The following is a 13,052-nucleotide window of genomic DNA, read 5'->3' on the forward strand; positions in this document are numbered from 1 at the left end:
TTAGCAATATCCAATTTGACGAAGAGCATCGGCGTCTTTGCTTTGTGATAGTTGTCAAGTATGCCCCCTGAATGTATTGAAAGTTGTCAAGTATGCTGCGGCCTTTGATGAACGCACTTTGACTGTTAGACACCAATTTTGGCAGATGCGGTGCCAGGCGATTTGCCAATACTTTCCCCATGATTTTGGTGACACTGTGCATTAAGCTTATTGGTCTGTAGTCCGCTGTTGTGTCCACGCCATCCTTCTTGGGTGGCGATGCAATGTTGGCAGAGTTTAGTAGGTTCCACCTGTCCGCTCTTAGATTAAAGAGCTGCTGCAAGGCACTTGTCAGGTTTTGTTTTACTGTTGGCCCAGCACTTCTTGTAGAATAGGCCAATGAAGCCGTCTGGCCCTGGCGCTTTTTCACTTGGCGCTTCGAAGACTGCTCGCTTCACTTCCTCTTTTGTGAGTTGGTTGTCGAGCTGCTGCAGGTTATGTGCCTGAATGTTCAGCAGGTCCTAGTTGATGGATTGCGATCTCGGTTGTAGCGTTGTAAATAGCTTGGTGTAGTAATCATAGAGAAGCTGGGCTTTATCTTGATGTGCTATTATTGTGCCGCCTTCATGTTTCAGGAACGGGATGAAGTTCTTCCTGCGGCGTCCATTTGCACGAAGGTGGAATAACTGGGTGTTAGCATCACCCAAAATTTGATACTGGTCAGCCTTGATCGTTGTCGTATCTTGATGCGCCTTACGGCTGCTAATCCCGTTACTCTTTGTTTAGCGAGTCTGCGCAGCGACAATTCCTCATTTGTAAGGCGTCGAGCTTCCTGAGCCTGATCTAATCTCAGAATGATTTCATTTGCTATCTCATCTAGCTTTTTCAGCATGTCAAATTTCTGTCGACCCCATCACTTCAGTGCTCGTGCAGTTCTGGCTAGCTTGATATGAAGAGCTCTGATTCTATCATTTGACCGCACAGGCTTGGACCAAGCTTCCTGGACAGTGTCTGAGAAGCCAAGCAAACGAGTCCAAAAGGATTCAAATCTGAATCCTTTACATTGCTGCTGGAATGGGTTGCAGGTAAGAAGCATTGGGCAATAATCAGACTTGGAGCTTGTGATAGCCTGCACATAACAGTTGCTGTTTTCTGCCTCCCATTCTCTAGTACAGAAGATGTGATCAATTCTTGTCACTGTTGGATCATCAGTTTCACTCGTCCAGGTGAAACGGCGTCCATGAAGGTGCAGTTCCTTTATTTCCAGCTCATCAATTATTGATTTGAATTTATTCATTAGCCTTCGGTTTACATTGGGATTATTCTTGTCGCTGGCTCTATATATCAGATTGAAATCCCCCAAAAGCATCCAACTGGCACGCATGGATGGTTTTAACTGTTTAATTTCATCCATGAAAAGCATCTTCTCTGCATCTCCTTGTGGTCCATAAACTCCAGTTATACTCCACATTGAATTGTCAGCTCTGTTCTTAATGCATGCCGATATTGTGTGGGTGGTTGTCTCAATATCTTGAAGGATGAAATAATCCAGGGAGCAAGCGATTATGACCCCGCCTCTGGTTCGTTCTGCCAGTAGTGCTGCATATGCCCCTACAAATTGAGGCCCCAGAGTCTCTCTTATTATGTTGTCATTGACTAGTTGTAGCTTAGTTTTTTGCAAGCAAACAATGGTGGCTCGACGATCCTGCACCATTTCTCTAACAACTTGGCGCCTTGCTTGTTGCTACCGCATTGAGCCCACTGACATTCAATTTAAGGAAAAATAGGTAGTTCAAAGAGCTTAAGAGGATTTTTTTTTCTAAGTTTAATTTGTATAAGTTTTTTTTAGGGAAGTACTGACTTTATTTATTCAGTAGGATAAAAATTACAAACTCCATCCGGAGGCTCCAAAAACCAAACATGTCTGCCTATCAATAAATTTACGAAGCTTGTGGCTAATATATGGGCGTCGACATTTGACTTCCGTCCTTCAAAGATGAAATCCGCTCTAGTAAAACTATTTCGTGTAACATTTATTTCCCGGACAATTGGTCCATACCTACTGAACTCCTCGTCAGTAAACTCTTCACACAATCGCTCGCAACTCTAAAAGAGTGCAAACCAAGGTCACTGGCTAGCACGAGGCCTTCACGGCATGCCACTGCCTCCATCGTCTCTGGGTCCGACTGCCCTGCCACCATCAGGACAGGTAATTGCCATCTTCATCATGGGCAACTACTGCCGCCGCCGCTTGGAATGAGTTCTTCGACATTGCCACATCAGCGTTGATTTTAGCCAAACCTCTCGGGGGGGTCTAACCCAGCGTTCGAGCCCCGAGACCCTCCTGCTTGACCTCCTCAAGTTCCTGTAAACCGCTCAACAAAGAGTGCTATCCTTGAGATTTTTTTTTTTTTTTTAGCAGATGCTATCCTGAGAATGGAGTCGGGCCAATGTACTGAACTGGACTACCCTCTCTTTTTTTTTTTTTTGAGGGGGAACTGAACTGGACTACCCGTAGTATGCGGGGGGAAGCCCACGCAACGCAGGCCCAGTTCATCTCTCTCAAGACAAAATATCTACCGGCTGGTGTGGCCATGTGGGATGGGGAGCATGGCATGTGGGCCCGTGGTGGATGGTCTCATCTCGGCGCTGAGACGTGAGACCTGAGGACAGAAGCGACTAGTAGTGCATTCGCCATTCGCCATTCGCCATTCGCCATTCGCCAACCACTCATCGTCAAAGGGAATCCAATCCACGATTCGCTCCCCCCGTCGTCCTCCCGGCCAACCCTAGCTTCCCCTCCCCTCCCCTCCCCCGATGGATCCGCCGCCCTCCAGGGACAGGGAGGAGCTGGAGCCCGAAACCCGCGCCTTCCCCGACGCCGACCACCCTGAGACCTCCCGATCGGAAAGCGACGAGGGTATCCCTCCACCGCTGCCGCCGCCTCCTCTGCGCCAGCAGCTCATGGGGGCTTGCCGCGCCGACGAGCGCCTCAGGCCGCTGCTCACGCTCAACGTTTCCTGCGCCGCCGCCGACGACCGATTCATCGCACACCTCGCGCAGGTAACCTTTCGCTTTTGCCTTGCCTCCTCCTCCGGCTCCTGTTCGGTTGCCTAGGGTTTACGGATCTGTTCATTCATTCTGCTCGCTCCCTTCCTACCTCCCTTGCAGCACTTCGAGGTGTCGGAGGTGGGCATGCTCGCGCGTTGCCTCTGCGTCCCCCTCGTCTCCCTGCGCGTTGGCAAGGTTCAGAGGGAAGGGCCTCTCCTCTGCCCAACACACATTAGGTTGGTACTCACTCAAATCCTTACTTCGCTTCATCATCATCATATATGACACTGATATGTATGCTTCATTAAGATAGCAGCGCCTGCTTGACCCTTATGATTTCGCTTGTTGCACTGTCTCTTTCGTGATTATTTCGCATCTCACATGATTTACCAGCTTTCCTCCTTCTCAACTTGTATATTCTTCTCGCTTGCAGCTAGCCTTTACCTATTAATATTATATACAGGTTAGCCAGTTGATCTGATGTTTCTATAACTCTATGTGCTCATTATATACACTTAGCCTCTTCTCGCCACATTTAAGTAGCATTGCTTGTGATAATTAGATTGCTTCCCCCCCTCCCCCCCACCACCACCAGTTGAGCATGAATCAGCCTCATATACTTTGTATACTTGCAACTAGGAACTTGTGTTGCGGTCTCATAAGATCCATCCTAAACTCTCCTATTTTACCATTGGTTGACAGGGCCAACTTGTCCTTCTAAAAAAAATAGTGTACTGCGCCTCTATACACGACTTAGCTTCTGATTTCATGTGAAGGCACTGCAATGTGTTGATTATATAATCTGGTATTTCAAATCTTGTAAGTTTTACTTGTATAAACAACATGTTATTGACCAATATGTCCTTACATAGATGCTGTTGGAATGATGAAGAAGTGATCCTGTAGCTTTCTCTATGTCTCTGCTTCCAGGAAAAAAGGCATGCCACTGTATCTATATGATGTGATAATAATGCACAGACAATGTAATTGCATTTTTCTTGTATTCCATGGGAGTATATTGGTGCATCTGAAGTTACCATACCACTAGAGTTCATGATACAATAATGCATTTAGGCATATCAGGCTGTAAGGACTGACCTGACTGATTCTATATTCATTGCATATGGAGTTGGTATGTATTATACAAGTGACATGATTCAATACATTGTTGGGGGACTGCCGTCTACAGTCATCAACGTCAATTTTCTTTCTTCTCTGCTCATTATTTGGTCTCATGTCCTTTTCTGCCTTTTATACCAGTATCCTAATCCACTTAGACCTGTTGAAGTGTAGATCATGCGGTTGCTGCCCTGTGATGCAGCACTCTTTAGTTTCTAATTAATTTAAATTGTTTTTCCTTTTATCCTCTGTGCTTTCTATGCGAGTATATAAGTGTGCCCATCTTTACTTCACGACACATAATTAATTGTTAGAAGAGATGTTTGCTGAATCATTGCACCTAATTTAGAATGATGTGCATCAGCGAGTGTTCATGTTGATTCTAGGGTTACACAATTCATCTTATTAGTGATGGCACTGTTCACCCTGCCAAAATAAATTTATCTTTTCACTTGTAGGTAATTTGGGCGTTTGTCGTAATCTCTGATATATGAGGAAAGAGAAGGTAGTTTCTTTCATGGCCTTGCAATATCAGTTACCTCCATTGATAATGAATAATCTCGGATTGAAATATTTGGTGAGACTGATCAATAGGATTCCTACTTATGCTTGCTATATTGTAATGGTCATCTGCAAAATTCTTTAGTTGTCATCTGAATGTTCTGCTGTTGCTGGACACTATGCAGCACGGATACGCGTATCGGTATCGGAAGGATACGGATACACAGATACGGCAATTTCTCAAAAAACATGATACGCGGATACGTTTTACTATTTTTAATAAAGTAAATAATAATGCAGATTAAAATTGGGGAAGTGTAAAATTTGAGTAATCACTAATTTACATACAATCATATATGATACATCACCAGATCACCTTTTAGGTCAGGAGATCCAAGTCCAAACTATACTAGATGAATGTGCAATTACCAAGTCTATTTAAAACAGTAAGTAAGGAACAAAGCAAAGCAACAAGTGCAGAAGTAGAGTACATCAAGAATGAAAAAGGATGTACTGATGGAGGTCGGCGGAAGGCTTTGCTGTTGAGTGCTGAATCGTCCTCTTCCCTGCATCTCTCCCCTGCATTGCGGGAGCTAGCCGCGTCCTTAGTGGACTGGTGGGTGCTCCCAGCGCAGTGCTCTCTGGCGTGACGACCTGGAGGACGAGAGGTCGATTGATGGCACAGAGGGGGCGGAGGCAGGCTTGTCGCCGGCGAGCGGTGGCACATCTCCTGCGCGGGAGGCGGCGCGCGTGCGCAGGATGCGAAGCTAGGGGGGATGGGGGGGGGGGGGGGGCGTGCGCAGGATGCGGCGGGGGCTTGTTGCCGACCACTGGCGAGCTGCGGCGCATCTCTTGCACGGGAGGCGGCGCGCGAGAGCAGGGGCTCTTGCGTGTGGATGACCGGACGTGTTGTGGCGGCTGTGTAGGGGTTACGGGACAAGGAAGGCAGCGGACGTGGGGAGTGGTCAGGTGGGTTGGGCTGTATCGGACTGAGGTATCGGACGAGCCTAACGAATCTAAGAAGAGTATCTGAATTATAGTTGATTTATTTTTTTACGGATACTTCGCTGATACGTATCCAACGCGTATCCATGCCGTATCGGTATCGGATACGTATCGGATACGGGATACGTCCCTTCCTTGGCGTATCAGGGTAACGTAGGCTGGACATGCCCTAGCATCATTGGTTTGTGCAATACTCTACTTCTTGGTTTACCTTGAACAGATGTATATATGCCCACACTGGTGCTCGGTCTATAACCAATTACTTGGCTTTCCAAGTTCTTCATCCTTAAATAATTTTGCGATTAATAGCTGTGCTTTTTTTTAACTCTCTGTTGTGGGAGCCCTTATGGTTTCTACTTAAATGTGCAATAGTTATGGACACCTCTTTTTTTCGGGTTCCATCTTTCGCTTTTTTTGTCCTAATGGGGATCATTGGTGCTAACTACTCTGGTTATTTTTTGTGCACTCTTTTTTTCCCTATTGATACTTTGGAAACCATTTTTAATTTGCTCATGTAGAAGCAAATCACAATTTAATAGCCCTTATTTGTGTCATGGATCTAGGTTACTTGTATGGAAGGTTTCACACACTTGATTTTATCGCCTGTGAGGAAAAGATCATTTTGATATATTTGGTTCTTATGAGCTCGCCTGAAAAATTAAAAGCTGAACAAGTTGTTGAACATTTGGTTCCTAGACTTTTTACACTGACTTCTACCAATGGAAAGTCCCTTTTTTAATTCAAAGGGATTATTGCTTAAGTGAGGCACACGTACTTATTTTGTAGGAACAGAGATTTATGATTTTTTCTATGTAGTTGGGCTAAGCTATGAAGATTTTACACTAGCCTCTGTGTTCTCTTTTTGTGTAAATTTAATAAGCTTATGTCTCAATGGAACGTTTTACCATCTTATTAGGTTCTTAACAAGGCTACTGTTTCTCATAATGATGCATGTACCTTTTTAAGTGATAGCTAAAATTCTAAGAGGCTTTAGTTTCTTTATTAAATTTCCTGATCTGAGACAGTGAGTCTCATGGATGTCAAAATTAGTTTGTTTCCTTTTCTTTGCTAGTGGTGTGCTGTATGCTAATGCTTGCATTTGTCAGCACTGGCACCCCCTTGTTTAGTAACTTCAGTTTTCTTTTTATTGAAGTATCTATTTTGATCTATGGTTTCCATTTCATTGTTTTTTATTTTTATTTTCTTTTCTTACTGTAGTAGCCGTGTTGTCTATGCCTTTATCAGAGAAAACATTGTACCATTTGGTCCTTTGGTGAAAAAATGCAGTCATCTTCTGTTAACAATATGTTCAGGGATCTCATGTATGTGCATTTCCTATGTGCAGAGGGAAGCTGAACCTTGTTCTTCTGCCATCATCTAGCATGCGGCTTACCTTTGTTTGTGATGATGGTTATTCAGAGCAACTAGCTCTCTTGAGCAACAGCTTTGAATTTTCAGAAGTTGTGATTGAAGAAATATCAGCTGATAATTCTGGGCGCTCTTTCCTAATCAGAATATCAGAATCTAAAGTATTTTACTACTGGTGTGCTGAGAAGTCCAAGGAACATGGAATGGAACTTCTTACAAAGGTTTGTTTAAATATACATTGCCTTTATATTAACTGCGATATGCTAAAATTGTTATCTCTATGTAGTAATAAAAACAAAACATAAAATGGTGTTATCCATAGCAATACACACGTACTGATGAGGATTCTTATTCTCGTTTTTGTGTGCATAGATGAAAAACCTTTTGGACGGGAGGCCAACACTCTCTGATCTCACTGGCATCTCCAATGTGCGACTTGATGCTTTTGCCACTCATTTACATGCTTATCTACTTGCATCAAGTATTGGTGATGTTAAATCGCTGGGATCACTTAATGACTTTCCGAGTACTTCAAGATCACATGATCAATATTTACAGCTCCAGTCAGCTGTTTCCAAAACTTCCAGGTTCCGTGCCTCTGCGATTAGTGCAACTAAGTCAAACTCTGTCTATCAAGCCAGCCTAAGTCCCAGATCTGGCACTTTTAAAGATGGGGTACCAAGGGCTTCATGTGCAAGGGTTGTTGGGAGGGACAAACTGAAGCGTCGTGTGGAATTGTCGGGCCCGATAACTGCTCCACTTGATACAAATCCTTTGACAATCAACCCTGATTCTACAAGTGAGAAGTGTGATGCAGATTGTTCAAAGAACAATGTTAGCTCAGTTCCGTTGGACATGCCTCTTTCATTTCCCTTGTTGCCGCCTATTTACTCCCTTGGCGCTGGTCCGACTCCTGAGGTTTCTTTGGAGAAACAGTTTAAACCTTACTATTGCTGGTGCCCACCATGCCCATCATCACTGCAATACACTGTCACCCCTTTGCATCTGCCAGCTACATCTGTAGATCCGCTGCCCCTGCCACCTTTGAGTTCGCTGCTAGCAAGTGAGCAGCCACCTTCAACAGTTTCTGTAAAGCTGGATACAACTGATCTCCCGTCCCTTAATCTTCCCTCCATACTGCACGACCCATTAATTCACCTTCCACTCCCTACTTCACCACTTATTTCCCTACATGGTTCACAGGTTCCAACATTCACGCCATTGATGTCTGATCCCATTGTGCATGTCCCAGTCATTGATGTGTGTTCGGCGGGGCAGGCATATCTAGTGAGTTGTGGACCTTCTATAACTTCAACAGTTCCCCTGCTCACTAGCTTGAAGCCTCTGCTGCCAGAAGCAGAATCGCTAGTCGAGAGAAGCGCAAGGGAAACGCTGATGAGGCTCATAGCTTCGGCACCACCTGCTAGCAATCCGCAGCTGGCCAACGTGCTCCCTTTGGTCATTCCTGATATGCCTGAAAGTATATCCCGGGCTAATAATGTAAGTTAATTGGTGCTGTTGTTCAAGTAGACTTTACCTTCGTGTCTTGTGGCTTATTATTCTATTTGATTGATTTGATCATAGGTGAACAAGCATGTTGCTGTGGACCCCAATGACAAAGCATTTGGCACGGCTTGTGTTGCTGCTATGTTTAGAAGTGGGATTGCACACTCTGAGGATGAAGTTCCAAGCGGAGATGATTCACAAGAGCCGTTTGCAGAATACGATGGTACCAGCAATGAATATGATGTACAGCATTGCCAGAAAATTTAGTTCTACATGTCTCTATGGGATGACGTTTTAGTTTGATTGGCAGTTGCATCACCATGGTAAATAGGGTTTTAAGGATTGGGTGATTTGATGCTCTGTATGGTGCCTTTTGTTTCTTCCCCCAGCCAGCAGGCCTTTCTGGTTGGCAAATGTATTTAGTAGTCTGTACTGTGTTTTGTTTTGGCAAACTTGCTGGGAGCCTCACGCTTAGTTTGTTTTATTTGTTTATGATGAACTTTAGCCTCGTAAAATATATATACTTCGTGCTTTAGAGCTCGTACGCCGGAGCTGCAGCGAAGCATTGTGTTGCCTTTCGTGCAACCAGGAGTGTTTGTACAGAGGCAACCTGCCTTTGATATGAAATTTTTTTCTTAAAAGTTATTAATACCTTAATAATAACATAACCAATGTACATTAATGTTAGTCATTTTTTAATGCAAAATAGGGGAAGACAAAAACAAAATTAGACCGTCATAACAATTTTGAATGCATTTTTTTGGGTAATCATAATAATTTTTAATGCAATTTTTTTGGGTACTCATAAGAATTTTGAATGCAAAATTGGTAAGTGATAAAAAAATATCTTCGCGCTTGAAACAGTTGGCACGTGCATTGAAGGTTGTTAATTTGTTATAATCCTACTATTGGTAGTCGGTCTGGTCTATAGAAAAAGGATGAATCTGGCCGGTTGCCGGTTTGCATGCATGCAGATGCAGGGATCTCCGGAGTCTTTATCGCGATTCTTCTCTTTGCCGTGAACTGACTTGGATTGGATTTCGGGTACCACACGAATACGAGCATATACGATCGACCGAAGCCGAACTGAATCCATGCACTCCCAGTATTTATATATACGGAATCTGGTTTGCATTGATGCGATGCGAGCGGGGATCTTGTGAGCTGCAATCGTCGATTCGGTACGATCGGCAGCCGATCGATCTGCAGTTGTCCACCCACAATAGGTAGGGCGTGGATCGTGGACGATAACGAATCCATCGACAATGGCGGCCATGGCCGGTGGAGGAGATGAGAGTGAGACGACGACGACGACGACGCTTGACGGGACGACGGATCGCTCCGGCAAGGCGGCGGTGCGGAGCAAGACGGGGACGTGGCGCGCGTGCCCTTTCATCCTGGGCAACGAGTGCTGCGAGCGCCTGGCCTACTACGGCATGAGCTCCAACCTCGTCAACTACATGATCGACCGCCTCCACCAGGGGAACGCCGCCGCCGCCAACAACGTCAGCAACTGGTCCGGCACCTGCTACGTCATGCCCCTCCTTGGCGCCTTCCTCGCCGACGCCTACCTCGGCAGGTACCGCACCATCGCCGCCTTCATGGCGCTCTACATCGTCGGCCTCACGCTGCTCACCATGAGCGCCGCCGTCCCGGGGCTCAGGCCGCCGCCCGACGGAGGAGGCGCCGTGACCGCGGGCCAGAGCGCCGCCTTCTTCGTGGCGCTCTACCTTATCGCGGTGGGCACGGGAGGCATCAAGCCCTGCGTCTCCTCCTTCGGCGCCGACCAGTTCGACGACGCCGACCCGCGAGAGCGCCAGAGCAAGAGCTCCTTCTTCAACTGGTTCTACATGTCCATCAACGTGGGCGCCCTCGTCGCCTCCTCCGTGCTCGTCTGGGTCCAGATGAACGTCGGCTGGGGCTGGGGCTTTGGCATCCCCGCAGCCGCCATGGCCGTCGCCGTCGCCAGCTTCCTGCTGGGGAGCAAGCTGTACAGGCACCAGAAGCCGGGGGGCAGCCCGCTCACGCGGATGCTGCAGGTCGCGGTCGCCGCCTGGAGGAAGGGAAAGCAGCCGGTGCCGGCGGACGCGTCCCTGCTCCACGAGGCGTCGGCGGTGTCCGCCATCCAGGGCAGCAGGAAGCTGGAGCACACGGAGCAGTTCCGGTGGCTGGACAGGGCGGCGGTGGTGACCGCCGATGAGGAGGACAAGGACGGCAAGAACCCCAACCCGTGGCGGCTGTGCACGGTGACGCAGGTGGAGGAGCTCAAGAGTGTCATCCGTCTTCTGCCGGTGTGGGCGAGCGGCATCGTCATGTCGGCGGTGTACAGCCAGATGAGCACCATGTTCGTACTGCAGGGCAACACGCTGGACCCGCGCATGGGCTCCGGCGCCGGCGCCTTCAAGATCCCCTCCGCCTCGCTCTCCATCTTCGACACCCTCAGCGTCATCGCCTGGGCGCCCGCCTACGACCGCCTCGTCGTCCCCGCCGCACGCCGCTGGACGGGGCACCCGCGCGGCTTCACGCAGCTCCAGCGCATGGGCATCGGCCTCGCCGTCTCCGTCCTGTCCATGCTCGCCGCGGGGGCGCTCGAGGTGGCCAGGCTCCGCGTCGCCGCCTCGCACGGCATGCTCGACGACTCCACCAACTACCTGCCCATCTCCATCTTCTGGCAGGTGCCGCAGTACTTCATCATCGGAGCCGCCGAGGTGTTCACCTTCATCGGCCAGATCGAGTTCTTCTACGACCAGGCGCCTGACGCCATGAGGAGCATGGGCACCGCGCTCTCGCTCACCTCGTCCGCGCTCGGTAGCTACCTCAGCGCGCTGCTGGTGTCCGTCGTCACCGCCGTCACCACCAGGAACGGCGGCCTCGGCTGGATCCCCGACAACCTCAACCGGGGCCACCTCGACTACTTCTTCTGGCTGCTCTCCGTGCTCAGCGTCGTCAACTTCGTCGTCTACCTCTGGATTGCAAAGTGGTACAGGTACAAGCAGGCAACCACAAGTTATGAACTTAGCAGTGTATAGATGCAAGCTACTGAAGATGATGAGCCTGCCACTCTCGCATATGTTTTTTTTTATTTGCTTCATTCAATGTTTTGTACTACTACTCTACAGTAGTGAGTATTTTTCACGGTTGTAAGAATGTCTCCGAGAACCGCGACCCAAAATACAAGACACATTCATCCTTTAAGTAGCGCTACAGGCAAATGGTTCAATACATATTTTTATCTTTTACAACAACAAGACCTAAAAGATAACTTTTTCTATAAATGGGTTTTCAGGAGAGAGGATACTCAGATTTGGGTTATGCCTTTCCTGACATCTAAAATGGGTCTACCATATAAGTACTTTATTAGAGGCTATAGGTATTGTGTTGGAGACCCATTTTAGATTTGAGTTTCGTAATGAGTCTCCTGTTAGAGACAGCCTAATTAAATCAGTAGTACTCCTTTACCCTCACTAGCTTCACGCTTCTCTTTAGAAGAAGGGCACCTAATTTGCAACACGTGTCGGTTTCATCCCTAAACCAAGGCAGTTGAAAAGAGATTGAGGCTGTGTTTGGATGTTATCGGATTCACTTCAATCTATATGTATTGGGGTGGAATTTACTTTAAGTTTTACTTCAATCCACACCAACACATGTGGATTGATACGAATCTGACTACACATCCAAACAAGGTCTGAGAGGGATATAATTCCCTACGAGTCAAAATTCTCCTCAATTCTCTCCGATCCTTTCCAATCCCTTTAGTTTGGGAATGAAACGAGCAAGACTTTAGTGAATTCCTTGTAGTGGAACATGCTGACTCCTACTCGAATTCAGCCCTCAACTCATCAGGACATTGGCGGAGCTTGACCATAGAAGTAGAGGGGGAGGGAGCAGTTCATAGATTTGTGAATTAAATAAACAATAATACTACTAATTCTACGGTTTAACTAGTGCAAAAATTGCATTGACAGGGGTGGCAATAACGAAGCTCCACCCCTGCATCAGGGGTGCAATCAGACCGACCATCAGGTCTTGTATGATGGTCATCAAGAATAATTAACGACTATTGTCGGTGTTTCGAGTTGCCACCGACTAGTAAATTTCTAATATTGTGCGTCTGGCTCGGATGGTATGCTAAGAGGACACGAGGTTTATACTAGTTCGGGCAAAATATCCCTACGTCCAGTTCATTGCTGCTGCTCATGTTACTAGCACTGAAAGTTCATAGTAGGGGTTACAAAACGGTCGAGAGAGGAACAGGTCTCAAGTCTGGTGAGAGGAACGAATGGGTGCCGAGAGCCCTATCGCTTCCCGGCTGTGTGCTTGTGTGTTCTGGTAGGTTCGAGGTTCGATGGATTCGAGTCTCAATTGATGCGATGTGTTGTGATGCAAGTTGAGTCGAGTCCTTTCAAACAGGACACCCTGCTTTCCCTTTTATAGGCCAAGGGAAAGCACAGGTTACAGTCGAGGGAAAAGAGCAGAATGAGAAGGAGAAGAAGTCCTCTAGGATCGCTGGGTCCTTCTTTTAC

The 13,052-nt window shown here is 47.1% G+C and overlaps 2 protein-coding genes across 2 annotated transcripts; both read left to right on the forward strand.

Moving 5' to 3' along the window:
* The first annotated feature begins 2,670 nt into the window (after positions 1-2,670).
* LOC136549269 (uncharacterized) lies at positions 2,671-9,107 on the forward strand. The gene is made up of 5 exons (XM_066540503.1): positions 2,671-3,042; positions 3,151-3,266; positions 7,001-7,244; positions 7,396-8,523; positions 8,608-9,107. The coding sequence occupies exons 1-5, from the start codon at positions 2,797-2,799 to the stop codon at positions 8,794-8,796; spliced, it is 1,923 nt and encodes a 640-aa protein (XP_066396600.1). The 5' UTR covers positions 2,671-2,796; the 3' UTR covers positions 8,797-9,107.
* Positions 9,108-9,657: 550 nt separating this feature from the next.
* LOC136549270 (protein NRT1/ PTR FAMILY 8.2-like) lies at positions 9,658-11,696 on the forward strand. The gene has a single exon (XM_066540504.1). It carries the CDS (start codon positions 9,795-9,797, stop codon positions 11,556-11,558), a length of 1,764 nt encoding a protein of 587 aa, XP_066396601.1. The 5' UTR covers positions 9,658-9,794; the 3' UTR covers positions 11,559-11,696.
* Positions 11,697-13,052: the final 1,356 nt, after the last annotated feature.

The sequence above is a fragment of the Miscanthus floridulus genome, chromosome 4, assembly GCF_019320115.1.
Source record: "Miscanthus floridulus cultivar M001 chromosome 4, ASM1932011v1, whole genome shotgun sequence".
Classification (NCBI taxonomy): domain Eukaryota; kingdom Viridiplantae; phylum Streptophyta; class Magnoliopsida; order Poales; family Poaceae; genus Miscanthus; species Miscanthus floridulus.

What these genes read in the sequence shown, in the direction of transcription:
- LOC136549269 (XM_066540503.1), top strand. Translation starts at nt 2,797, where the DNA reads ATGGATCCGCCGCCCTCCAGGGACAGGGAGGAGCTGGAGCCCGAAACC. An exon ending in TCATCGCACACCTCGCGCAG is followed by an intron (nt 3,043 to 3,150) that starts GTAACCTTTCGC and finishes CCTCCCTTGCAG; the next exon opens with CACTTCGAGGTGTCGGAGGT. An exon ending in CTCTGCCCAACACACATTAG is followed by an intron (nt 3,267 to 7,000) that starts GTTGGTACTCAC and finishes TCCTATGTGCAG; the next exon opens with AGGGAAGCTGAACCTTGTTC.
- LOC136549270 (XM_066540504.1), top strand. Translation starts at nt 9,795, where the DNA reads ATGGCGGCCATGGCCGGTGGAGGAGATGAGAGTGAGACGACGACGACG.